Source organism: Telopea speciosissima, chromosome 10, assembly GCF_018873765.1.
Source record: "Telopea speciosissima isolate NSW1024214 ecotype Mountain lineage chromosome 10, Tspe_v1, whole genome shotgun sequence".
Classification (NCBI taxonomy): domain Eukaryota; kingdom Viridiplantae; phylum Streptophyta; class Magnoliopsida; order Proteales; family Proteaceae; genus Telopea; species Telopea speciosissima.
The window spans coordinates 41,924,135-41,950,458 of record NC_057925.1 but is presented as its reverse complement, the minus strand read 5'-3'; the positions used below and the strand labels follow the sequence as shown (position 1 = coordinate 41,950,458).

The window sequence follows — 26,324 nt, the reverse complement described above, 5'->3', positions numbered from 1 at the left end:
GCCGCCTGGTTGTCACAATGCAATGGAATGGGAAAAGAGCAATCAAGGCCAATGTCATGAAATAGGGAGGTAAGCCATGTGAACTCACAAGTTGCATTAGCCATTGCATGGTACTCTGCTTCAACGGAAGAACAAAATATAGTGTGTCGTTTCTTAGTCTTCCAAGAGCCTAAGCTAGATCCGAGAAGAACACAATATCCGATACTGGAGCGATGCATCATGGGGCAACTCGCCCAATCAGAATCACAGTAAGCCTATGGTTGTAGATCAGAATCTGCTGAAAAATATATGCCTTGGCCTAGTGTGGTCTTCAAGTAACGAAGTAAACAATGAACAACAGCTAGATGAGGTTGTCGTGGTTGGTGCATGAATTAACTTAGAATATTAATGCCTTGGACAATGTCAAGACGAGTGACGGTGAGATAGGTTAAACGGCCCACCAGGCGGCGATAGGAGGAGGGGTCTGTCAAAATGTCACCCATATCATTAGTGAGTTTAAGATTTTGTTCCATAGGAGTGGAGACTGGATGTACGCCAGTATAACTGTTGTCCTGGAGCATGTTAAGAACATATTTCCTTTGACATAAGTATAGACCCTTTGTGGGATGGGTCACCTCAATACCCAACAAATATTTCAGTGGATCAAGATCTTTAATGTGGAAGCTGCCACGCAACATCTCTTGCACTTATTGAATTAGGGAGGAATTGAACCGGTGATGACAAAATCATCAACATATAAGAGGACAAAAACAGTTGCAGCGGACCAGCATAGGATAAATAAGGAATGACCAGCCTTAGAAAGGGTAAAGCCATAATTACACAAGGCCGTCGAAAACTTAGAAAACCATTAGGGTGATGCCTACTTGAGACTATATAGGGATTTGTGAAGGCAAAAAACAAGAGACTCCCCCTTTCGACGATAACCAGGTGCAGGTAACATATAAACCTCCTCATCTAGATCACCATGTACAAAGACATTGTTCACATCCATTTGATGGAAAGACCAACCTCGGACAACTACGATAGCAAGGAGGACACGAACAGTGACAAGTTTTGCTACTGGAGCAAATGTGTCATGATAATCGGCACCTTCTACTTGGGTTTACCCTTTGGCGATAAGGTGCGCTTTGTAGCATTTAATGGTGCCATCCGACTTTCGCTTATTTTTGTAAACTCATTTCGAAGCAATTGATTTCTTACCCTGGGGTAGAGGAACAAGGAACCAAGTATTGTTGGTCGTCAATGCTGCAGTTTCAGCATGCATGATTACACGCCACTCTTCAAAACGCATAGCATCAGAAAAAGTAGTGGGCTCAACATGAAAGGTAACAGAGGTGAGAAAAGCCAAGTGGGATTCCTTAAAACGATTATAGGTAAGAAAATGATTGAGGGGGTGAGGGATACCTGATCCTATAACCGAGGAAGACAATGATGATATGATAAGAGAACATATATAATCCTTTAAATAACTCAGGGGCTACCAATTGCGTTGGGGCATTGTAATAGTACTTGGTATGGGTGGTGTAGGGATTGGTGTGGTATCGGGTGGGGTAGGGGTTGGTGTGAGGTATGGCTAATGGAGTGTCAAATTTGATGGAAGATGGGAGTTGATCAATGGAAGAGGTATCAAGTGTATTGGGTTGTGGTAGGGGTAGGAAATGGGTGCCAGTGGGTATCGGATTGGGCAATAAAGAATAGGGAAAACCTCTTCTTGAAAGATAACATTACAGTTCAAGTAAATATTTTGAGAAATGAGGTCTAATACACGATAGCCTTTCTGGCCATGGGTGTACCCAATAAAAACACTTTCGGATGCAAGTTTATCAAATTTATGATGAACAATTGGATTTCTCCTAAAAATGAGGCAACCAAAAACCCAGAAATGATCAATGGGGGGAGCTCTGTTAAAAAGGATTTCAAACAGGCTTTTCCCATATAGAACACCAGTGGGAAGACGGTTAATCAAATAAGTGGTAGTGAGGACACATCTTGCCCAAAATTCCAATGGAAAATTGGATTGAAAACACAAAGCCCGGGCAACATTGAGAAGATGTCGGTGCTTCCATTCCACTATCCCACTTTATTGGGGGGTATGGACACAACTGGATTGTTGGATAACACCCAATCGTTGAAAAAAATTATAGGTATTGGTATTAAAAAATTTCATAGCATTATCAGATCTAATGCATTTGGTAGAGGTGTTGAATTGAGTGTTTATCATCGCAAAAAATTTGGGAAGTAATTGGTTAACCTCAGATTTTGAAGACATTAAAAATAGCCAAGTACTACGTGAAAAATCATCAACAATGGTGAGAAAAATAACGTGCATTAGACAATGATTTAGTTCTATAGGAGCCCAAATATCAACATGAATTAAATCAAAACAAAATGTACTAGTAATCATACTTGAAGAAAAAAAAAGCCGTAAATGTTTGACTAAAGGACAAACAGGGCAAATGCTTTTTAGAAATGGAAATAGCAGAGTCAAAGTATGTAAATAGGGGTGGGAAAAAGAACCAGAGTGTAAAACCCTAAATTTCTCCTAAAGGTATTTTTATCTTTTTACCTATTTTAGGGTTAGGGCAAGCTGAAGTGTGGGAGCTTGGACTAGCAAGATGTGTACACATGCATGCATGGTAAGTAATGTATCTTAGTGTAACACCCTTAATTTGATTTATTCCTTACCTAAGTGTAGAATTAGGGTTTGTTAAAAATATATATAATTTGATTTGGAAAATAATTTATAACTAGTAACCTAACACAGTTATTGGACATTTAATTCAATTGGTTAGGGGTCTACGGTTGCATTCTTTAGAGGTGGAGATAAATATGTTTTTCTTTTTATTGGGCTTAAAAGAGGACTTCCATGATTCTACCTTGGGAGTTTGTTTTTTTAAATTAGAAAGAGAGAAATGTGAGAGAGAGGTTTCCTTGCTTGTACGTGGATAAGCACTTCCCAAAGAGAGAAAAGGGGGGAATTTGCATAAATCTAGGATTTTGTGTCACTATTGAATAAAATATTAAAAAAAAAAAAGGAAGTAGACTTTCTTTAGTTTAAACTAGAAAATAAAAGTTACTATAATTAAGGATTCTTATGGTGGACTACCTCTTTATTAAAAGATCTAATTAATTAAAAGATTCCAATCTCTATTATCCTATTGGTAAGGTGTCACCAAAATAGAATTTGAAGAATAACTGCACTAAATAAGATTATTCTCATATATAAAATCTAATTTAACTTAAATCACTTGGTTAGGATATTAGTTTTCTTTCCCTAGCATCCTAGTGGTTGAGTGATGTGGTGATAGGATTGGGAGTGTTTAAGACCATAAGATTAGAATTTCTTGAGCTAGAAGCAAGGGAGAGAGAGAGAGTCCAAGTTGGAAGAAAATAAGTCATTGTGATTAGACTAGAAGGAAGCCATGATTCCCTCATTTCCTCGTTATCTCATTCCCTTATTCCCTCATTCAAAAAAAAAAACGTTCAACGAGAGAGAGGGGCTGGAGAATTCGAAGAAGGGAGGAAGAGAAAGAAATGGAAGAGCAAAGAAGAGAAAGAGAAAGAAGGAGGAGGGAGCTTTTACTTGGAGTTGTGGCAATATTCTTCAAGCATTCTAAGTTTGGAGAAGTTCTCGTTTAGCACCATTAGATCACCAAGCAAGGTTGGGATTCCAACAACTTGGTATTTTTTTGTCTAATCGGATTTTCTCGAAGAGGTGAGTACTGTACATGATTTTACTTGATATTTTTATATATGTCAAAGCATAATTTTATTTTCGTGTCTCTTATTTAGTTACTTATTTCACGCTTATATCAGATTTTTATATTGCTTAATTGATGCATGCACTTTAGTGTTTGAGAAGAGTATTTTATTCTTCACTTTTTAATGCAAGATAAATGCTACTGAAATTTTCTTTAAAAGCATGCATGTTCTTAAGATAAAATTTATATATGATGTGATGGTATGACAAAGTACTTTGAACAGTGCTTCCTAATTGATAAATTCATATATTTTATTGTGCATAAAAAAATTCTGTTATGTTATTTTGATTTAAAGCTTGTAGTTATGTTCCAAAAGTATTGGAGAATTTGCTTACCGTTTGATTGGAGATTGTTGTTTGAACTTCACGATTATGAGTGCATGTCTTGGATACTTATTGGTGCTTTAAAAATTCTGTTTTCATATATTTAGTTTGTTTTACCGTTAGTACATCATAAGGTGGAGTGAAGGTGTAGCTAGCCTTTATTCCAAAAATTGTTTGTATGTTATAGATATTTTTATTGATTTGTTTGCCTTACCTGCATGGGCTTACGTGTGGGGACAAGGTAAGACGATTTTCCTTGTTGGAACATTGTGCTTCCATACCATAGTATTCGAGTTTGAGAAGCGTGCTAGTAAAACCTTCGGGGGCATTAATAGGTCACTGGTAGTGTCAATCATTTCTGTTTGACTGAGTGGGACGATAGGATGATGTAGTTCATGACTGTTGCATGTGTTATTATCACAAGGGTCATGATCAGTGTATGATTGGAATCGCTCTACTAGTCGATTTTACATGAGAGACGTAATTATCTTCTGCATTTATTTTTTAGTATTTATTTATTTACTGTCTTTATCGCTGTTTCGATGAGCATTGTCATATTGGCTTATCTATTTGATGATACACTATGATTATGGTGATATATGTTTTTCCTGATAGGATACTAGATATCTTACATTATAGGTATGTCTTTTGAACTTGTTTGTATGATTATTTTTATACCTGTGGAATCATGCATTGTACTTGCTAAGCTTTTCTCAAAGCTTACCCTCACTACATTTCAGATATGATGGAGTTTGGAGATGACTGTGCATATGAGGGCATTGAGGACTTTGCTCATGATGAGGAGAATGAACCTTTATATTAGCTATCTTTGGCTTTAGACTTTGATTTAAGACTTTTATGTTTTAAGACTTGTGTTAATTTGAGGTTTTATGTAATTTGGAATTAAACTTTTAATTATGGTTTGAGGTCTCAAGGATGTAATTTTCATTTTAGCAACTTTAAAATATTTAATATTAATGGAACATCTTTAGTTTAAACATTTTATATTAATGTATCTGTCTTTGGTTCTGCTCCGGTTCATAACCTTTAACTTGCGATCTTGTGGACCGTAAATGTCTCTAAACCGCTAGGGTGGTTTCGGGGGCGTTACATAGAATGTCCCAACACACCAGTGCCATAGATCAAAATGTGCCCCTAGATAAACCACAGAAACAAATGAAGATGCCTGAGCAATCTCAAGAATGTAAGGCCCACCATATCTCTTACCCGTCGCTAAAGTCTTCTTCGATTAAGGGTCCTGAAACAGACAAGCTTCACAAGTAGAGGTAATGATAAATTGAGAATTGACAGTCAATTTGCTAATGAAAGAAGATTATAGAGAAAGGATGGGACAAGTAAGACATTATCTAAAAAAACTTCAAAAGTCAAAGAATAGCTCTTATATGAGATACAGGTGCTTAAGAGCCATCTGGTAATGAAATCGGTGAGCAAGAATGATGAGCATGAAGTGTGGTGAATAAGGAAGAATCAAAAGTAATGTGATCCGTGGCCCCAGAGTTCAATATCCAAGTGGAAGAAGAGGGTAAACAAATCGAGTTACCTGCCATGTTGACTAGAGGGTGGGTGTTTACCCGATGGAATGAGAGCCAGGAGTTGTTGGAGCTGTGCAGCCGTGAGGGTGGGAGCCAAAACTGTGCTGGGGGCAACAATGACAGTAGCCGCAAGGGGTTGAGAATCAAGTGAGCGAGCAGGCTTGGAACCACTGCCCTAGCTGGTTCATTTGGTACCACTACGGTCTTTCCACCAATCAGGGTAGTTGGTCTTTTTAAAATAGCAAGAGCCCGAATGCGCATCTCTACCACAATGGGAACAATGGTAGAGAGACGTTGATGAAGAAGAACTAGATCGTGTCTTATCTAAGGGAACATGGGTAGTAACCATGGCAGCAGATGTGGGTACAGCCGAATGAGCATCATGGATAGAACGTTGGTGTTCTTCTTGAAGGAGTAAGGAATAAGCTTTGTTGATAGAAGGCAAAGGATCCATAAGCAAGAGTTGATTGCAGACTGCAGTATAAGAGTCGTTCAGACCTCGTAAGAAATCCATGAGATAATCTTCATCAAGAATGGATTGTAAAGAAGACATAGCACTGTAACAACACCTGGGAAGAGAACGGTATGAGAGCAACTCGTCATGATAACCCTTGATCATGGTATAATAAACGGAGATGGAGTCAGCCCCTTGAACATGGATGGAGATGGCTCGACGGATTTCAAAATTGCGATGTGCATTTTTCTGAGAGAATCGATCAAGCAGGTTTGTCCAAGCATCCTTTACCGAATCGATTCAAAGAATACTATGAGCAATTGAAGACACAGTTGAATGCATGATCCAAGAGCGTACCATGTGTTGTGCCAAGAAATCACTCAGCAGTCCTTCGAGTGCCGTAACCTGTAAAAGACCCTGGGGTGACGAAGGAGAACCGGTGTGGTTCCGACCTAGGACTCTCCGATGCCTAAGTTAGATCTCTCTAAGCAAACAGATGAATAGTAGTATTCAATATGAGTTCAGATGTCCCCTGATGGGGCTATGTACCTTGCCTTTTATAGTAGTGTATGGCGGTGTGGAGAGTCCCAGTTGATGTAGAGTATTTGGCGTAGGTGATAGAGTCCCTGAATAGCAGGGCTCCTCCTTGATAGGTTGTCTTCCCGAGAGATGTAGTGTCCTTGATAGACTACGTAGTTTCCTTCCTTAGAGATGTGGTGTCTTTGGAAGTTGCCTTCCCGTGGGATGTAGTGTCTGGGTGGCCTTAGTAACCTTGATGGATAGACTCCTCTACGTGGTAAATGAAGTTTATGGTGTGTGAGTCCGTTCACTCCACGTGACTCGATAGGCGGTGGCCTAGAGTCCTTGGTGATGTTGTCTTATTGATGGCGATGGTGACTGCCGTGTTCGAGGGAGACTGTGCCCGGGGATGACGTGTTGGGGGAAGCCATGCCCGGGGATGATGTGTTTGGAGAAGCCGTGTCCGGGGTCTTCGTCAAAGGGGTTGGCGCCCCAGGAGGTCCGTGCCCCCAAGGGGTTGGCGCCCAGGAGGTCCACGCCCCCAGGGGGTTGGCGCCTAAGGGTGGCCGTGCCCATGGGTGTTTGTGGATGGTGCTTGCGGTTGGTCCTCCACTGACCTTGTTTTGGTTTCCTTTATTCGTCTGGGACACGTGGCGACCTCTGATTGGTTGGAGTAAATTTGGGTTCATCATTTGCCCCCCTCTCTCTTGGAACGGAGTGCTCAAGAGAGTATCCTCCATCTCTTTGTATCAACTAGGGGATTCCCTGCAAATAATTTCTTGTCTGAGGATCTACTTGTGAATTGTGTGGTGAGGGAGAGGTTGTGGGCTCAAATCCCTCCTTTCTCATCTTTTGTTTCTTTCTTTTTGTAGATATATGTCTTTACCTCATCTTCTCATTTCACTTTGTGCTTTTCACTTCTCTCTCTCTTTCTAGCTTTTTCTCGTTTATGCTTTTTCATCTTCCACTTTTACTTGAGTTTTGGATTTTGTGACCACTCATTATGCCCCCCAAGTGTTTGATCTTTGGCCACAAAGAGGTGTATCTTGCCTAGCTCTTAGACCCTTGCCTTGCTCCTTATACCTGCCCTTTTCTTGAGTGTATGCTCACGTGCTGCTTGTGTGCTCTAGCCATCCATGTTTAGGGCGATCGTGACATTTTCAGGTATTCTGTGCCCGTGGTTGGCTTCCAGGAGGTCCGTGCCCAGACTGATCCATGCCCTTTCAGTCGACGCCCGAACCCATTCCGCCGCCCTTCGATCGACACCCGAACCCGGTCCACGCCCCTTTAGTCGACACCCGCTTGGTCCGCACCCCTTTGATCGACTCCCGACTCGGTCCACGCCCCTTCGGTCGATGCCTGAACCTAGTCCGTGCCCCTTTTGGTCGACGCCCGAACCTGGTTCGCGCCCCCCTTTGATCGACTCCCGACTCGATCCGTGCCCCTTCGATCGATGCCCGAACCTAGTCCGCGTCCCTCTTGAAGTTCCCGCCCCTGCTTCAATTGGCGCCGCTCTTGGTGATCCGTGCCCCTCTTGGGGCCCGTGTCTATACATAGCACTCAATCCACGACCGTGACGGTCCGTGGTCTACTCCTGTTTACTGCGCTCAATCTACGCCCATACCCGATCGGTGCCCCTGACCACGCCTTGGTTGTGTCTGGTACTTGTTGTCTTCATTTTCTCTTCCTTTTTTCTTATTCTTCTTCTTTTTCTTTTTCTTTTTTTATTGGTTCTGCATTGGTGGTTGCAGGTTGGCATCCCTCTCTTCTTATTGGTTGCTTGGTTTTGGGGAGTCCTTCGCTCAGAGTAAGTAGCTAGTTCGCTTCCTTGTTCATATCTTCGTCTGACGACTCTGTTTTGACTTCGATCAGGGTCGGATCTGTGGAGGAGTCTTCTTCGGGGTCGTCTTCCCCAACCGATACTTCTGCTTCTTTGCCTTTCCCCATTGCTAGTGATGGGAAGGAAGTTTCTGGAGATTCCGTCCCTAGTAGGGGTCATCAGGTCTCTAGAGCTTGCACTTCTATAGGCGACCCTAGGAGTAAGTTGGCCCATATTGCTAGCGTCTTGACTTCTTCGGACTTGGCGGTTCATGTTCGGGAGAAGACCTCTGATTATAACTTCTCAGGGTTCCCGGAGGTCACTTCACTGTTACCTGCGACTACTGCTGTAGTGGCTCGTGTCCTCCCTAAGGATGGCGCTGTGATGACAGAGGAGGGTGCGGTCGCCCCAGAGGAGAATGCTGCTCCTCCTGCTGATGCTGATTTGATGTCTCCTTCTGTATCAGAGACTGCTCCTCCATTTGATGCCCCATGATTTCAAAGAAGTTCTTTCTAGATGTTGACTTATTGGATGATAACTTTTTGGATGACAACTTTTGGATTGTGATACTTGCTTTTTGTCTTTTGTATGTACTTGACTTTTTCTTCTAGTGATGTTGATATGACATGCATTTGATCCTTGTTGCTTCGATGGTTCTCGTATCTATGCAACCCCATGTAGTTGGCGGTCCATAAGGATGTCTTGTCTCGGTGGTCCATGGACCTTGGTGGCATAATGCCTTAGGCATAAAGCCTCAGTGGCATAACGCCTCGGTGGCATAACGCCTTAGGCATAAAGCCTCGGATGTCTTGTCTCAGTGGTCCATAGACCTTGGTGGCATAACACCTTAGGCATAAAGCCTCGGTGGCAAAACGCCTTAGGTATAAAGCCTCGGATGTCTTATCTCGGTGGTCCATAGACCTTGGTGGCATAACGCCTTAGGCTTAAAGCTACATAAAGTCTCGGTGGTGGCATAACGTCTTAGGCACAAAGCCTTGGTGGTGGTATAACGCCTTAGGTATAAAGCCTCAATGGTGGCATAATGCCTTAGGCATAAAGCCTTGGTGGTGGCATAAAGCCTTAGGCATAATGCCTAAAAAGCCTCAGTGGTGGCATAACGCCTTAGGCATAAAGCTTCAGTGGTGGCCTAACGCCTTAGGCATAAAGCCTCAGTTGAGTAGTAGAAGAAGCCGAGTATTCCTAAATTTTTTTTCAAATTATCCTTGAAACTGTAATGCCTTCTACTGCTACTGTTGGTGGTGCTGCTACTCCGCTATTATTACTTCTACTGATAGTACTTCTTCAGGTGCAGTGAGTTTCAGGTACGGTCTACCTTCTTACCCCCCGGAGTTTTCAAGTGGTATGTCCCTGGGCATATTTGTTTGAAAACTATGTAAGGTCCTTCCCAGTTTGCTAATAGCTTTCCTTCTTTCCTTGGTTGTGATGCACTTGCCTTCCTTAAGACTAGGTTGGCCTGATGGAATAACCGTTCACGTACGCTGGCATTGTAGTACGTGGCTGTTCGCTGTTGGTAGGCTAAGCTCCTCAGCAATGCTTTCTCATGCACCTCATCCAGGAAGTCTAGGTTCACTCGCAGTCCATCTGTGTAAGTTCTTTCATTGAAGTGTAGTACTCTGTGGGACATGGCGAGGACCTCTACCAGTGCCAATGCTTCTGTTCCATATGCCAGGTGGAATGGGCTTTCTCCTGTGGGTGTCCTTATTGTGGTACGGTATGCCCACAGAACACTTAGTAATTCTTCGATCCACTTCCCTTTGGCTCCTTCCAGTCTTTTCTTTATTCCGTCTTGCAGGGTTCTATTGGTGACCTCCACCTGACCATTGGCCTGTGGGTAGACTACCAAAATAGGCCGATAGTCAATGTTGTAGCTCTGACAGAAGGTGCTGAACTTGGGGTTGTTGAATTGCTTCCCATTGTCAGAGATTATAATCTTTGGCACGCCAAACCTATAGATGATGTCGTCACGGACGAACTACTCCATTTCATTCTCTGTGATCTTGGCCAATGGTTTGGCCTCTACCCATTTGGTGAAGTAGTCAATGGCAACCACTAAGTACTTGTGGTTACCTGATGTTGCTGTGAAATCCCCCAAGATGTCCACCCCACACATGGCAAAGGGAATGGGGTTGAGGATCAATGTTAGTTTGGTGGCGGGTAGATGGGGTACTGGGGCGAACAACTAACATTGCTCGCAGGCATTGACATACTGGATGGCTTCTTTTTGCATTCTTGGCCAGTAGAGTCATTGTTGAAGGATTTTATAGGCTAGATGTTGTCCTCCCATGTGGATTCCATAGATCCCCTCATATACTTCTGCCAGGGCATATTGGGCTCCCTTGGGTCCTAGGCACCGAAGCAATGGTGCTGTGGCCCCCCTCTTGTACAATACTCTATCCAGGATGGTGTACTTTGCAGCTCTCATCCTTATCTTCCTTGCCTCGATCTTGTCTTCTGGTAAGACGTCATTCTACAGGTAGTTGAGTATAGGGTCCATCCAGCTAGGCCCTTCCTCGATCTCATTGACCAGCTTCTCCTGATATGTTGGCTCATGCAATATTTCCACGTACACTGCACTGTCCAGGTTTCTGAGTTCATCATTGGCTAGCCTGGACAGTGCATTAGCAGTTACATTCTCCATCCTTGGAACTCGAACCATCTCGAACTCCTCAAACTTTGAACCTCGACGCTCGGACCTCAAACCTTAAACCTTGAACCCCAAACCTCAGACCTCAAACCTCGAACCTCAGCCATGGGTTGTCGCCTACGGTCCTGGGCTATAGCATTTTTATTTATTTATTTTTTGATTTGATTTGATCTTTGGCCACGGTCCTTCTCTTCCTTTATTTATTTTTTTTTCTCTTACATGCATTTGGCATTTACCTTTATCTTTAGGTGCCTCTTGTGCTTGTCCTCGATCTGTGTTTAGCTTGCCTTGACCCACGCTTTGCCTGGTGCTCGATCAACACACATCGGTACCCATCCCTTAATTAACGCTGCTCACAACCTGTGGGCCGCCCATCCGGCATCCTCGCCCAGTGCTCTATCGGCGCTCATCTTCAATCTGCTCTTGTTGGGAGTCCTTCGATCCGCTCTTGTTTGGGTGTCATCGATCCGCTTCTGTTGGGAGTCCTTCGATTTGCTCCCGTTTGGGTGTCATCGATCCGCCACTATTGGGAGTCCTTCAATTCGCTCCCGTTCATACTTGGTATGTATATTCTTTCTTTCCTTTTTTTTTTTTTTTTTTTTTTTCTCTCCTTGCCTAAGGGATTGATGCCCATAGGCCACGGCCTCTTGACCCTCTTCTTCTCTTTTTTTTTTTATAAGAGTCGACGCCCATTGATGGTACCCTCGTTCGATCCACGTCCGTTGACGCCCCTTTGATTGATGCCTGGTGATGCCCATTCGATCCGCGGTCATTGATGCTCATTCGATCTGCGGTCATTGACGCTCGTTCGATCTGTGGTCATTGTCGGTCATTCGATCCGCGATCATTGACGCTCATTTGATTCGCGATCATTGTCGCTCATTCAATCTACGATCATTGACGCTCATTCAACCTGTGGTCATTGACACCCATTCAATCTGCGATCATTGTCGCTCATTCGATCCGGGGTCATTGACCCCCGTTCTGTCCACGCCTGACTCGATCGACGTCCGCCTTCTCTATTCTTGTGTATCTGGTCTCTGCATCAATTAAAACATGACTCACATAGTAGATGGGTCTCTGTATTTTATCCTCTTCTTTTAGCAGCACTGCCCTTACTGCGACAGGGGTTGCTGCCAAGTAGATCTGCAATTCTTCATGGGACTCTGGACACCCAAGTAATGGTGGATTTTTTAGGTACGCCTTTAGCTCTTCAAACGCTTTTTGGTACTCCTCTGTCCATGCAAAGTCTTTAGGACTTCGGAGGTTCTTCAGCGTCTTGAAGAATGGTAGGCATTTATCTCCGGACCGTGACACGAACCTTGATAGGGCGGCGATCCTTCCATTCAACCTCTGTACTTCCTTGACTGTTCGAGGTGGTGCCATCTCTTGGATGGCCTTGATCTTGGATGGGTTGGCTTCTATTCCTCGTACTGAGACCATGAACCCTAGGAATTTTTTGGAAGTTACTCCGAAGGTGCACTTCGCAGGGTTGAGTTTCATCTGGTTCCTTCTCAGTACGGCGAATACTTCTTCCAGGTCAGCCAGGTGTTGATGAGCTTGGATGCTTTTCACGAGCATGTCATCCACTTACACCTCCATGTTGAGCCCAATATGTTCCTCGAACATCTCGTTGACCATCCTCTGGTAAGTGGCCCCTGCATTCTTCAGTCTGAACGGCATGACATGGTAGTAGTAATTCTCCTTGTCCATTCGAAAGGCGGTGTACGACTCGTCATCCTCATGCATGAGGATCTGGTTGTAGCCGCAGTAGGCGTCCATGAAACTTAACATCTCATGTCCTGCAGTAGCGTCGATCAATAGATCGCCTGGGTAGTGGGTACTCATCTTTGGGGCATGCCTTATTCAAGTCAGTGTAGTTGACACACATCCTCCACTCCCCATTAGGCTTGGTTACCATGACCACGTTTGTGAGTCAGGTAGGGAACTTCTCTTCTCGGATGAACCCTGCTCGGCTTAGCTTCTCGACCTCTTCCTTGATGGTTGTCTGTCGGTCGAGGGCAAAATTTCTTCTTTTCTGTTGGACGGGCTTCCTGGTTGGGTCTACATGTAGTTTGTGCTCTGCCATGGATCTTGGAATGCCGGGCATGTCTGCAGTCGACCATGCGAAGACATCCATGTTAGTCTGGAGGAGGTACCCCAGTTCTTCTTTCTGCTTGTTGCTCAGTATTGAGCCCATCTGTACAACCTTGGAAGGGTCATCTTTGCTGAGTGGCCAGGGGATGAGGTCCTCCACCGGTCTTCCTCTCTTCTCTGTCAGCTCGTCTCTCTAGTCACTAACCAGGTTCTCTATGTATAGTGCCACTCCTCAGGTGTTGCCATTGTTCTTCTTCACAAAGGTGGCATAACATTCTCTGGCCTTCTTCTGATCACCTCGAACTTCTCCCACACCATTGTTGGTGGGGAACTTTATTTTTAGGTGGATTGGAGATACGATGCCTTTGAGGGCCGTCAGTGATGGTCGCCCTAGGAGGCCATTGAATGACACCACGAACCTAACCACCATGAAGTTCACCATAATGGTCACCTGGTGAGGGTGTTCTCTGAAGGTGACGGGTAGCTCTATGGTACCTCTGATGGAGGCTGTGGCGCCCAAGAATCCATGGAGGTAGGGGGCTCTGGCTTGAGTTGATCATCTCTGAATCCGAACTTATGGTAGGCTTCCAGTGAGAGTATGTCCACGGACGCCCTTATGTCAATCAACACCCTGTGTACTGGTCAGTTGGCTATCTCCACCTGCATTACCAGTGCATCCTCATGTGGAAAGCTTAAGCCTTCCAAATCTGCATCCGAGAAGGAGATCACTATCTCGGTTCTTGCTATTTTGCTTGGCTTCTCTGCTACTCCCACGAACCTGGCATGGGCTTTAGCCTTTCTGGTAGACTCTTGCCCCGGTCCTCCATGTATGGTGAGGATGGGGGCTCCCTTGGTGCCACTTGGCTCTGTTGCATCTCTTCTCTCATCAGCGCGGTCTCTTTCTCTATCTTGGTCCGCTCTCCTTCTTCCCTTCTTGGTTCTTCCCTTTCTCGATCACGACCTAGGTCACCTTGGCCTAAACGGTTATCATGCCTTCCTTTTATGTACCTGTTCAAACTTCTTGCTTTTATAAGATTTTTTATCTCTCTCTTCAGTTGATAGCATCCCTCTGTGTCATGCCCATAGTCCTTATGGAAGAGGCAGTACTTGTTAGGGTTGCGCTTCTCAAGTCCTGCCAGCATGGGTCGTGGCCATTTGATTAGGTCACGGTCCTGGATCTGCATGAGGATCTGTGACGTGGTGGTGTTGAGGGGTGTGAACTCTGGGCTGCTTGCCCTCTCACCCCTGTCTGATCGACGATCACTTCTTCCCGATGGGCGATCGCCTTTCTCCTGTCGTCGCTTAGTCCTTGACCTTTTATTCTCCTTGCGGTCATCTGGTGCTGATTCCTTGTTGTCTTGGGTCTTGCCTTCAATTGCCTTCGTCCGTGACTGTACTATCTCGGCTATGTTGGCAAACTCATTATATCGCTCTAGGAGCTCTTTCATGGTCTTGGTCTCATGACGTGCCAAGTCCTTGATTAGTTCCATGTCTCTGATGTCCCCTGCTAGGGTTGCATGCTGGGTTTGGTCATCCAAGTCTCTGACTTCCAAGGATTCTTTGGTGAACCTGCTGACATACTCCCTGAGGAACTCCCCAAGGTTTTGGATCATGTTTAGTAGGTTGACCATGGTCTTCTTCTGCTTGATGCTGCTCTGTAAGCGGGTCACGAACTGTTCGCACAGCTCTGCAAACGATCCAATCGATCATGGTCGTAGTTGAGAGAACCATGAAGTTGCTGCACCCTTGAGGGATGCAGGGAATGCTTGACAGGATACCACGTCCGACCCACCATACAGAGTCATCATGCCATTAAAGTAGTTGATATAGTCATTAGGGTCAGTGGTCCCACTGTAGAGTTCAAAGGTAGGTAACCTGAACCTGGATGGCAGTGAGGCTGACATGATCTCTTCTGAGAAGGGGTGTTGTCCAGGGATCGAGTATGTCTCACCCTTGGTTTGCTTCTTCAACCCTTCCAGCTTTTCATCCAACTCTCGGAGTCTCTTGTCTAGCTCTTCATCCCGTGCTTGTCCTTCACATCTGACTGGTCGTTTGCTACGAGCTCATTCATGTCCTCTCCTGAAAGTCCCCTCCCGTGTCAACTATTGGCGAGATGGTAAAGGGTCACGTCGTGACGAATCTTGTCTTGACCGCGAGAGGCTTCCTTCACGGTAAGTTTGGCTTCGCTCTGGTACATAACTTCCTTCTAGTCGACCATCAAACACCGACCTCTGAATGGACCCTTCAGGGTTAGGTACCACAGATTGGTGTGATGGTGTTCTCCCCCGGTCTGACCGTTCTGGGAGGTCCACCATTCTCCTTGGATGTTGGGAGAGTTATCCCTGTTGCCTAGTGTGCCACTTGAATCTATCACCCCTGGGAGGTGATCTCCTAGGGCTTTGCTCTCGCCTACGACAATGGGTGACCGCTTTCTGCCTTAGATATTCCTGAAAGAGTTGTTGGTCATCGAGGATCTGACGCTGTAGGTCATTAACCTAACCCACAGTGGCTGGTGCATTGGGATCAGGTACTGGCTCCTCGAGGGCGGCTCCAATGGTTGCTTCAGGGTTGAGGTTATCCACCCCCACTTGTTGGTTCTCTGGGATCTCCTCCTCACGAGAGACATGGTCATTGATCCTGCGACGTGAACTCTCTGGAGGAGGTGATCTATTCCCCTCCCTCGGGGCATTGTTGGTGGAGGGAGTGATCTTCCTGTGTGCCATGATTGATCGATGATGGAAACAAGCTAGTAAAGGTGATGGCTAGCGTCGTTCCCACAGATGGTGCCAATCTATTGCGTCAAGAAATCGATCAGCGGTCCTTCGAGTGCAGTAACCTGCAAAAGACCCTGGGGTGACAAAGGAGAACTGGTGTGGTTCCGGCCTAGGACTCTCCGATGCCTAAGTTAGATCTCTCTGAGCAAATAGATGAATAGTAGTATTCAATATGAGTTCAGATGTCCCCTGATGGGGCTGTGTACCTTGCCTTTTATAGTAGTGTATGGCGGTGTGGAGAGTCCCAGTTGATGTAGAGTATTTTGCGTAGGTGATAGAGTTCCTGATTAGCAGAGCCCCTCCTTGATAGGTTGTCTTCCCGAGAGATGTAGTGTCCTTGATAGACTAGGTAGTTGCCTTCCTTAGAGACGTGGTGTCTTTGGAAGTTGCCTTCCCATGGGACGTAGTGTCCGGGTGGCCTTAGTAACCTTGATGGATAGACTCCTCTACGTGGTAGATGAAGTTTATAGTGTGTGAGTCCCTTCACTCCACGGGACTCGATAGGCGGTGGCCTAGAGTCCTTGGCGATGTTATCTTGTTGATGGCGATGGTGACTGCCGTGTTCGAGGGAGACTATGCCCGGGGATGACATGTTGGGGGAAGCCGTGCCCGGGGATGACGTGTTTGGAGAAGCCGTGTCCGGGGTCTTCGTCAAAGGGGTTGGCGCCCCAGGAGGTCCGCGGCTCCCAGGGGGTCCACGCCCCCAGGGGGTTGGCGCCCAAGGGTGGCCGCGCCCATGGGTGTCGGTGGATGGTGCTTGCGGTTGGTCCTCCACTGGCCCTGTTTTGGTTTCCTTTTTTGGTCTGGGACATGTGGCGACTTCTGATTTGTTGGAGTAAATTTGGGTTCATCACCATGCTAATGCAATGCACCCAATCTGAATAATCAAGAGTGTGAAATCAGGCCTAGGAAGAGAACCATCAATAAAAGATAATTTCTTCTTCGCTTCCAGAGCCATGATAATTGCTCTATGCCAAGTGGGGAAGTTATCTCCATCAAGAAGAGGAGTAGCCAAAGAAGAACCAGGCTGGTCTGAAGAATGTAAGAAAGTAAGGTGAAGAAGGAGGAACCACCAAAGCCGTGGAGTCGCCCATTGAAGCTACAATGGAGAGGTTGGGATCACCCATGGAGAAAACCTAGGCTGACACCATGTTAACTATAGTAACACCAAAATATGCAGCTATAATAGCTTGATTTCCATTGAATATCTATGACTGAATATATACAAGTTACAAGAATCGGTTTCTCCCTAATCCACTACTATAATTGAGATTGTACACTTATACTTGACAAATATAGATACAAAGGGATAAGGATGGGAGGTGGCATGCGTTACCATGATAATACATGATAATATATGGAGTGCGGCATGTAAAGGCATCTTTACAGTCAAAAGTGCATATCATTTGTTGAGTAATTTGGAGTCCGAAAAGCTTGAAAGGGAGGCATCGTCATCTACTTTGAGGTCATGGTAGCAAGTTCCAGATTTGGTATGGAAGAGGATATGGGGCTGTTCCACTCCTATGGCGGGCATACGCTTCAGGGCTGGCCACGACATCAAATCTGCATTGTCAAGAGGTTCATGTTGATGCTTATTGTGCTCGATGTGGGGATAAAATTGAAACAGCCTCACATATTCTCTTAACGTGCCCCTTTGCACGAGCTGTGTGGATGGGTTGCAGTTTGTCATACAAGATCCCTGTAGATACCAAAGTCACCATATATGACTGGATTAATGGGTGGTCGGTTTTCGATACCAAAGAGAAATTAGCCAGTCATGATCTTATGTCATTATGTTCGTTCATTTGTTGCCAATGGCTATCACGAAACGATCTCCCATTTAGTCGAAAGGTTTGGTCTTCTATGGAAGTCATCCAAATGGCGGAATCTAATTTCCATTAATTCTCTTATACTTTCCCATATTCAAATGCTCTAGGCAGGGATCGAGATATTCATTTTTTGCCACTTATATGGGAAACGCCTCCACCAATGTCTGCAAAGCTAATTGTGATGCTAGCCTTCCTAATGAATCAGTCAATAGAGGGATCGATTTTATTTGCCGAGATCATCATGGTCAGCCACGTTTCACTATCTCTAAGCCAACATCTTTCTCTTTACCAATGGTCGGAGAAGCAATGGCGATTCGTTTGGTGATGTTGGAGGCTATATCAAAGGACTTTGTTCGACTCGAGGTGGAAGAAGATAATAAAGATGTGATGAATTATTTGAAGCATGGGGTTTCAACAACACCTCTTATCTTCAAACCTATTCTTGAGGATATTTTATATTTAATGTTTTTCTTTGAATCATGTAATCTTTTATTCGTTCCAAAAGAGTTTAACAGCCTAGCTGACTCCCTGGCAAGGAGGGCTCTGTCCGTGACGTGTAGGATGTTTTGGCCCGTTTCTGATCTATGGATCCAAGATCGTTGTTATCCTTTATCCATGAGACTTTCACGTCTTTCTGAAAAAATTCTTTTCAACCCAAAAAAAAAAAAAAAAGAAAAAGATAAACGCAGCAGGTGCTAGCTTGAGATACGCAGGCGGTGTGCCTAGCCTTTTCCTATAAAATTTATGGGGAAATCTAAAAGTATCATTACTAAATACCATCAGAACTTTAGGACTATTTTTTCCTTCAACCATCTATTCTTGTATTATGATTATCTCCCACCCCCTATTGTACAGGGACAAAACTATCCCTCCCTATGCCAATCCAATCCTCCCTATGCCAATCCAATGGTACCAATAACCACGACAAGGGGATTCTTCCGTCACCGTTGGTGAAAGAAAACTCGGTCAAAATATTTAAGTTATTTATAATAATCATGTTGTAAGGGGTCAATTTAGAATCATAACAAAAACTTGCTATTTGAAACCAAATTGAATTGAACAAAAAAATTGGTTCGATTTTGGTTTTGGAAATTGAAGTTTCATTCGTTTTGGTTATGTTTTAGGCTAAAAACTATCAATTTGAACCAAACGAACCAAATGAAGTATAACTCAAATGAACTGAACTCAAACCAACCAAATCTATACCATACTAAACCCCAAAAGACTAAACCATGAGTTTTAAAATTTCAGTTTCCACTTCGTTCTTCCATCTAAATCTGATTGTCGACTCTCTACGCTTCTCTTTTGCAGTTTTGTACTTCTATTCATTTCCTCTTTCATGCCTTACGTCTTCAAGACCAGTAGTGGTATGCTCAAGTCTTGTACAAATTGAAGAAGTGAAACCGAATAAAACCAAATAAGTTAGACCGAATTATCGAGACCGAATATGAGCCCGCCGAATGAATCCAAAAAGGAGCCGAGTAAAACCAAACCGGTTTTATTTGATTTGTTTTCAATTTACCCTAAACCGAATAAAAATTGAATCAGAAAAATCAAAACAAAACCGATTGATACCTTATTGAGTACAATAACACAGCCTTATCCCATATCAGTAATGTTTATAAAAATTTCTATTTGAAATTTAATTTTTTTTACTTTCCATCCCTTTAATTTTTCTTATTATCACTTATCAGAGGGCCTTAATGCTTAACTGGAAAAGAAAAATTATACTTTTGAATGCATTTTCCTTTGTGATTAAAATCAAAAGACACTATATCTAGTGTCGGGGTCCTCTACTACCAAGTTGCCCTTACTGCCCTGTGCGTCCCCAAACAAAAAAGTGGTGAAAAGATCGTTCTACCCTTGCCTGAGCGGGGGTAAAATGATCTTTATCGTCTTACTGTGTTTGAGGCACACGACAATAGGGGCAGCTCGGAAGTACAGGATCCAGATCCTGGACATGGTCATAGCCTCTTCACAAATGGTCCCCCCAAGGCCCAAATCCCTTCCGCTAGATCTAGTGATGAAAGAGAATATGACATCTTAGGTTTTCAAAAAAAAACTCTTAAAACCTAAGATTGCTTTCGTGCGCCTTTTGTTATTGTGGTCCTCCTCATCCTCCAATAAATAAAGATTGTGACTTTGAATGGTCAATTCTTTACATCCATCAATCATCATTTATATTCATATGCGTTATGGATTCCATTTGTTTCTTTCTTATTCGCCATATTAGAGAATTCATTCAAGAAATTGACATCTCAGGTGAGAATCCATTTATTCCGTTTGAAGTTCGCAGGTTGGTAGATACACCAGCGCCACTCACCGTCCATTAAACAAGCTCTCTTTATATTACCAAATTCTCCTCCATCATCCTCTGAGTTTGTGTATCGCCAGTGCAAACTTCAAAAAATAATATAGAATCAAACATGAGACATCTGATTGGAATCAATCAGACTTGATTGAAAAGCAAAGATTTCCCCCAAAATATGTGATTTTTTAGAATTTATTATCCAAAAAAACTCAGGAACATGGTTTGAGGTATCCGTATCGTATTTGCCTATACCGGACGATACATAACTGTTTTGTTAGTTGTTGATATTATATCAATGACATGGTTCGGACAAGAGATAAAACAGTCAAAAACCTAGTTTTTAAGAGAAATCAAGGGCAAATGTGTTTGATAAGACCAATTCATGATTAGTTTTGCATGTGATCGATACCCGATCCAATACCGTGCACTAAAAACATGCTCATGAATCTTGTTAGAAGAAAAAAGTTTCATTGATTTTTTGTTATTTTCGAGTGATTCAAGCAAACCAACTATAATCGGGAGATTCACATGAATCGATTCGGATGATTATTATGTGCCTAGTGACGTTCGATCTAACGTATGAGCACTAGATTGGATCAGCTTAATATGAGATAGACTAAAAGGTTTGATTGAATGCGTTTTATCGGCTCTAAAACTTTTGACGTATCGGTCAAATACCTAACAATGATACACACAGACCGATTCTAATTACTTGAATCCTTTGCAAATTTTATCCATCTGATCAAGAAGTTGTGACCTTTGATCGTGTGGTCAGATCATATAATCTCAACCGCACTAACATGCTATTTAAATACCATAATTCAAACGTCCATTCCCCCTTGGCTCTACGCCTCTACCTCTACCTACGTATTGGGATTTGGGAGAAAAATCAGTTAACATTAAATTATCTGAGTTAGATCCAAAAGCTTCATTTGCTTAGCTTGCTAATCAAGGCGGGCCCCACAACTCTCTATCACTCTCTTTTTACAAGTCCCGTCTTTTTTTTGTTGTTTTTTTTTACGAGTCCCGTCTCTCTTCATCTCGTGACTAGTGCATATTTTGTCGCTTAGAATCTGATATGTGCCACTCATTTGTCGACACGTGTAATATCATTGGCCATTCTTATTATACCTCTCGGACGCTTTTTTTAATCTGCAGAAAAATTATAAACGCAAAGAGACGTTGCAATGGTAAGTTACGATACTACCCCTATTACCGACTCGCTCAGAGAGGATGACGTGGTCTAGAAATTTAGCGAAACTGAGAAATATTTTGGTAATTTGATGTATTTGAATCTATATTGTCCGTAGCTGTCTGAGCCATAAAATTTAAGCAACCGTATACACAAAATCTCTACGTAGACCGTATATTATACGCGTAGATCTCGACAAAATCCCTTAAACTCGAGGCCTGTCTTTATCTCTCTCCACAGTTCACATTTCGTCGTGGATCGCAAGCTTCTATCGCTCTTCGTGGAGCTTTTCAGATTCAGCAAATGGCGGCTGAACATCACCGGAGAAGATGAAGATATCCGGTAGAACTCAGCTTTCGGCGGTGATATCCTCAAAAACCCTATACCCAAAGTCGCCGGATTCGGAAGTTCAAGACACGAGGAGCGATCGAAGGTCTCAAGCTCAAAGGAAGAAGATCAGGAACCCTGGTTTCTCTGGTGGTGGAGTACGGTTGAAGAAGGATGTAGCTCCGGTAGGAAAGAGGAGCGGACCCGCAACTCCACTCTTGCGGTGGAAGTTTGACGATGCAGATTTATCTGTTCCTAAAGATAAGGAGCCGGAGCCGGCGCGGAAAGGTCGCCGAAAAATCAGGAATGCCGAAGAGATTCCGGTTTCGTCTAGGAAGCTGGCTGCCGCTCTCTGGAAGTTGCAGCTGCCGGAGGTCACCGGCGTTTCTGGCGATGGACGTGGTCAGCAAATGAAGTTGTCTGTTCGACTTGGGCTTGAGGTATTTATTTCTCTGTCGATGCTTACGTAGGATCTATACGATCACAGATTTCAAGAGGAAATTTTGATTCGATCTCCAGGAAATTTTCACTGGAAATTACTGGGGTTTCATTTTCTTGGGGGGTTTTAAAGGACAAACGGAGCAATGTGTAATTCGTTAAGGGGGTTTTTGCTCTTCTGAGATCAGAAGAAAACACTGCAATTTTGAGTCTGTTGCTTCTAGGATTTGTGTGATCAGGTTTGCATGGACGCAGTCACCGTCATTATTGTAGCTTCTTTAACAAAGTTTATAAAGCAAAGGATAATTATTGATGATTACGGATCACTGTTTGCAGACCTTTCTTCTATCTAATTACGAACACTCTCCCCCGGCATTTTAACTAGCATATTTTAGTATCTTACTTAGCAGAGTTGCTGAAAATAATCTTATAGTCTCCATTCGAAATCTGAACTAATAGCAAGAGCGTTGCTGAAAATAAACTTATACCCTCCATTAGAAATCTGAACTAATAGCGTGAGAGCAATTGCTCATTACTTTTCGATCTTGTTGATCCTCTTCTTTTTAATCCTCTAGATCAAGTACCTTTTGCAATCTTGATTGAACAGAATAGATGCGATGATATTCACAAGAAAAAGAGAAAAGACCCATAATAAATTTTTCAATATTTCGCTACTTTTTTTTCACCGAGATCTGTATTTCTTGTTTTACCTTTCTACAGATTTGGAATTCTTAGTGGTTATAACTCCGCTACATATTTGGAATCTGCAATTCAAATCTATAATTCCATATGGATCTGGTGCTCATTGTTTTGCTTTTATCTGCAGCCTCATGTTAGCCATATGGGGGTTCCATTTCTTCCTGATCTCAACAGCAGAGACTATGGTGCAGAAACAAATGATTTGTTAGAGAGTCCGCTTTCTGTCTCTGGCTCGAAGAATGGAGTTCTGTATAAGGTACTTTATTTTTTCTCTTGTGATCTTTCATCTAGTCATTTATTGTTTATGACCAATTGGGGTTGGAGTAATGCTGAAAGATGGAAGAACCAGAGCAAGCTCCCTTCCCTTGTTTTGTACATGAAATATTTCTTTCGCATACTGGGGCTGCATTGGGTCCTAGATTGAATCTCTCCTATTCCATGCTCTAATCTTATTAGGTGATCCAGTTGTCAGATCAACTCTGATCAATGACATAGTTTGGAGTAGTCAGGGAAATTATTGACCATTCACTTACTTCCCCCCCCCCCCCCCTCCCTCTCTCTTCTCAAGGGAAAAGAGAACAAAAAAAAGAAAAGGGATGAGAAACAGTAATCCAGGAAAAGTATGTCCGTTCTATGGTTACTATCATGCTGATAGTCATAGTGTCATACATTGTTTTAACCACTTTCTTTCCCTGATAACTAGCAAGTTGTGCCAATTTGTTTCTGCTGTCCTCCCTACCCCAAAACCAACAAAAATTTAATCCTGATGGACCTTATTTTCCCACCTCTTCTGTAGGTTGAACCTTCTTTCCCATTTTCCAATTCAGCAATGGAGGGGGCAACAAAATGGGACCCCGGATGCTCAAAAACACCAGATGAGGTTTACCGGTTATATGGTCGCATGAAACTTCGAGAAGACCAACCAATCACTACTATCTCAGTCGTTTCAGCTTTGCAAGTTGAACTTGAGCAGGCTCGAAACCGTATTCATGAGCTTGAAACTGAACAACGTTCCTCAAAGAAGAAAGTTGAGCACTTCTTGAGAAAACTTGCTGAGGAAAGGGCATCATGGCGAAACAGAGAGCATGAAAAGATTCGCGCAATAATTGATGATGTCAAGGATGACTTGAACAGAGAGAGGAAAAGTCGTCAGAGGCTGGAAATTGTCAACTCAAAATTGGTCAATGAACTAGCTGAAGCCAAGTTATCTGCAAAACGTTTTATGCAAGAGTACGAGAAAGAGCAAAAATCCAGAGAGCTAATGGAAGAAGTATGTGATGAGCTTGCGAAGGAAATTGGGGAAGACAAGGCCGAAGTTGAGTTACTGAAAAGGGAGTCCATGAAAATCCGTGAAGAAGTGGATGAAGAGAGAAAGATGTTGCAAATGGCTGAAGTCTGGCGTGAAGAAAGGGTTCAAATGAAGTTGGTGGATGCCAAGTTGACACTTGAAGAAAAGTATTCCCAGTTGAGCAAACTTATAGCGGACCTGGAGGCTTTCTTAAGATCAAGAAGTACAACCCCAGATGTGACGGAGTTGAGAGAGGGGGAGTTCCTTCGAGAGGCAGCCAGCTCAGTGAAGATTCAAGATATCAAAGAGTTCTCTTACGAACCACCAAATTCAGAGGACATTTTCTCTGTGTTTGAGGATCTCCAAGCTTGTGAAGCTAATGAAAGGGAGATAGAACCTTGTGCTGATTACAGCCCTGCTAGCCATGCCTCCAAAGTCCACACTGTGAGTCCCGATGTCAATGGGTTTATCAAAAGCCACATGCAAAGATATTCAAATGGGTCCATTGATCAGAATGGGGATATAGAAGAAGATGGGAGTGGCTGGGAAACTGTGAGTCATGCTGAGGATCAAGGCTCAAGTTATTCACCTGAGGGTAGTGACCCATCTGTTAATAGGATCTGCCAGGACAGTAATGTCTCAGAGAGTGGAACAGAATGGGAAGACAATGCTGGTCATGATACCCCGAATACAGAAACCAGTAATGTCTGTCCTGTATCAACCATACACTCAAAGAAGAAGGTGTCATCCATAGCCAGACTTTGGAAATCATGTCCAAGTAATGGTGAAAACTACAAGATAATAACTGTTGAAGGGATGAAGGGAGGGATTTCGAATGGTAGAATTTCCAATGGGGGGATCAATTCTCCAGACCAAGGGTCAGGTGGAGGTGGGCTAAGCCCCCGGAGTTTGGTGATGCAGTGGCCCTCACCTGACGCTGGGAATCCACACATAAGTAGAGGGATGAAAGGGTGCATTGAATGGCCGCGAGGCATACAGAAGAATAGTTTAAAGGCAAAGCTTTTGGAGGCAAGGATGGAAAGCCAGAAAATCCAATTGCGCCATGTTCTCAAGCAGAAGATTTAGATGTCATGAGTTTCTGAAATTATGTGAAACTGAAGTTCATGCAACCTACTGAAGTTGGCTAATGATGAAAGCAGAAGATCTGATATGGACAGGGCTCATACTTCCACTCTACATGGCGAATGCGGAGGTTGAACTGCTGGAGGATTGCCAAGGAATCAAGGAACCAGACACCTGATAATGAGCCAGCTGGTTCTACATTTTGTATCCATGGAAGCCCGATTTCTTTTCTAATAACTTTACCATCCTATTTTCAAAAATTGAAGTTACTGGAACAGCTTCATTATTTTCCCTAGCAGTGAAACAGCCATAGGTCTGTTAGTCTATTTTATCATGTAATTCAGGACTCAGGAGCAAGCTGTGTAATCTGTACTGTATAATTTATGCATGTTGGGTAGTGCAACCAAGGAATACAATTAGGTGGTACAGACTGAAATTACACCATTTCAGAAAGTTATATGATGCCGAAATGAAATGACCTCTCTGCTCATGTTCAAAACCAAAATGATTGAATTTTTTTTGCCTGAGATTGAGTAAGAACCGGAACCCACACAGTAAGGTATATGATGCTATATGTTTCAAAATCTTACTTTGAGTGAGGGTTTAATTTAAATTTTTTTTTTGGGGAGGAAAACCAATTTATTCAGAAGCAAATGAGAAACACGTAGTTGACAAAGCTACATAATTCTGTCAATCACGAAGTGAAATTAGACTATACTACATGTCATAGATTCCGTCTTAGAGAATCAACAATTTTTTTTTATGAAAGAAAAAAATACAAACTAGATTAATCCAAGAGACGCAATACATCATTCAGACTACCTGAGATCGATAAAGATAATTTGTTGCAGCCAGCTTCAACTGCCAATGTCAGAAAAATGGGAGTAGAGATATTGTTCTTTTCATTACAAAAAGTTACAAATGGAGAATAAACAGAAAGATGAGTTAAAACAAGAAAAGATGTCGAAGGCCATGTGTGAGTATTTGGCTCTCGAAGCATATCCGGTAAACCCTGAGAAACATTCCAAACATTAATTAAGGTTGTTTGAATATCCTGCGCAATCAACTAACCTGTTGATATTCCTAGAAATATATTGGAAATTACATGAAAAAAAAAAATGTAGCCAAATGTAAGATGTCTCCAATCATTCCTTGTTATCTGTCTTCAATATAAGTCTCTCTAAGCAATCCC

At 43.2% G+C, this 26,324-nt stretch overlaps 1 protein-coding gene and 1 long non-coding RNA gene across 2 annotated transcripts; both read left to right on the top strand.

Moving 5' to 3' along the window:
* Positions 1 to 25,573, top strand: LOC122642479. The gene is made up of 3 exons (XR_006330047.1): positions 1 to 11; positions 14,811 to 14,813; positions 25,322 to 25,573. It is a non-coding gene; the product is annotated as an uncharacterized LOC122642479 (long non-coding RNA).
* Positions 21,523 to 25,573, top strand: LOC122642477. The gene is made up of 3 exons (XM_043835978.1): positions 21,523 to 22,064; positions 22,889 to 23,017; positions 23,558 to 25,573. Exons 1-3 carry the CDS (start codon positions 21,627 to 21,629, stop codon positions 25,133 to 25,135), a joined length of 2,145 nt encoding a protein of 714 aa, XP_043691913.1. The 5' UTR covers positions 21,523 to 21,626; the 3' UTR covers positions 25,136 to 25,573.
* Positions 25,574 to 26,324: the final 751 nt, after the last annotated feature.

Coding starts and splice junctions, on each gene's coding strand:
- LOC122642477 (XM_043835978.1), top strand. CDS start 21,627: ATGAAGATATCCGGTAGAACTCAGCTTTCGGCGGTGATATCCTCAAAA. Junction 22,065..22,888: donor CTGTTCGACTTGGGCTTGAG/GTATTTATTTCT, acceptor TTTTATCTGCAG/CCTCATGTTAGCCATATGGG. Junction 23,018..23,557: donor AGAATGGAGTTCTGTATAAG/GTACTTTATTTT, acceptor CCTCTTCTGTAG/GTTGAACCTTCTTTCCCATT.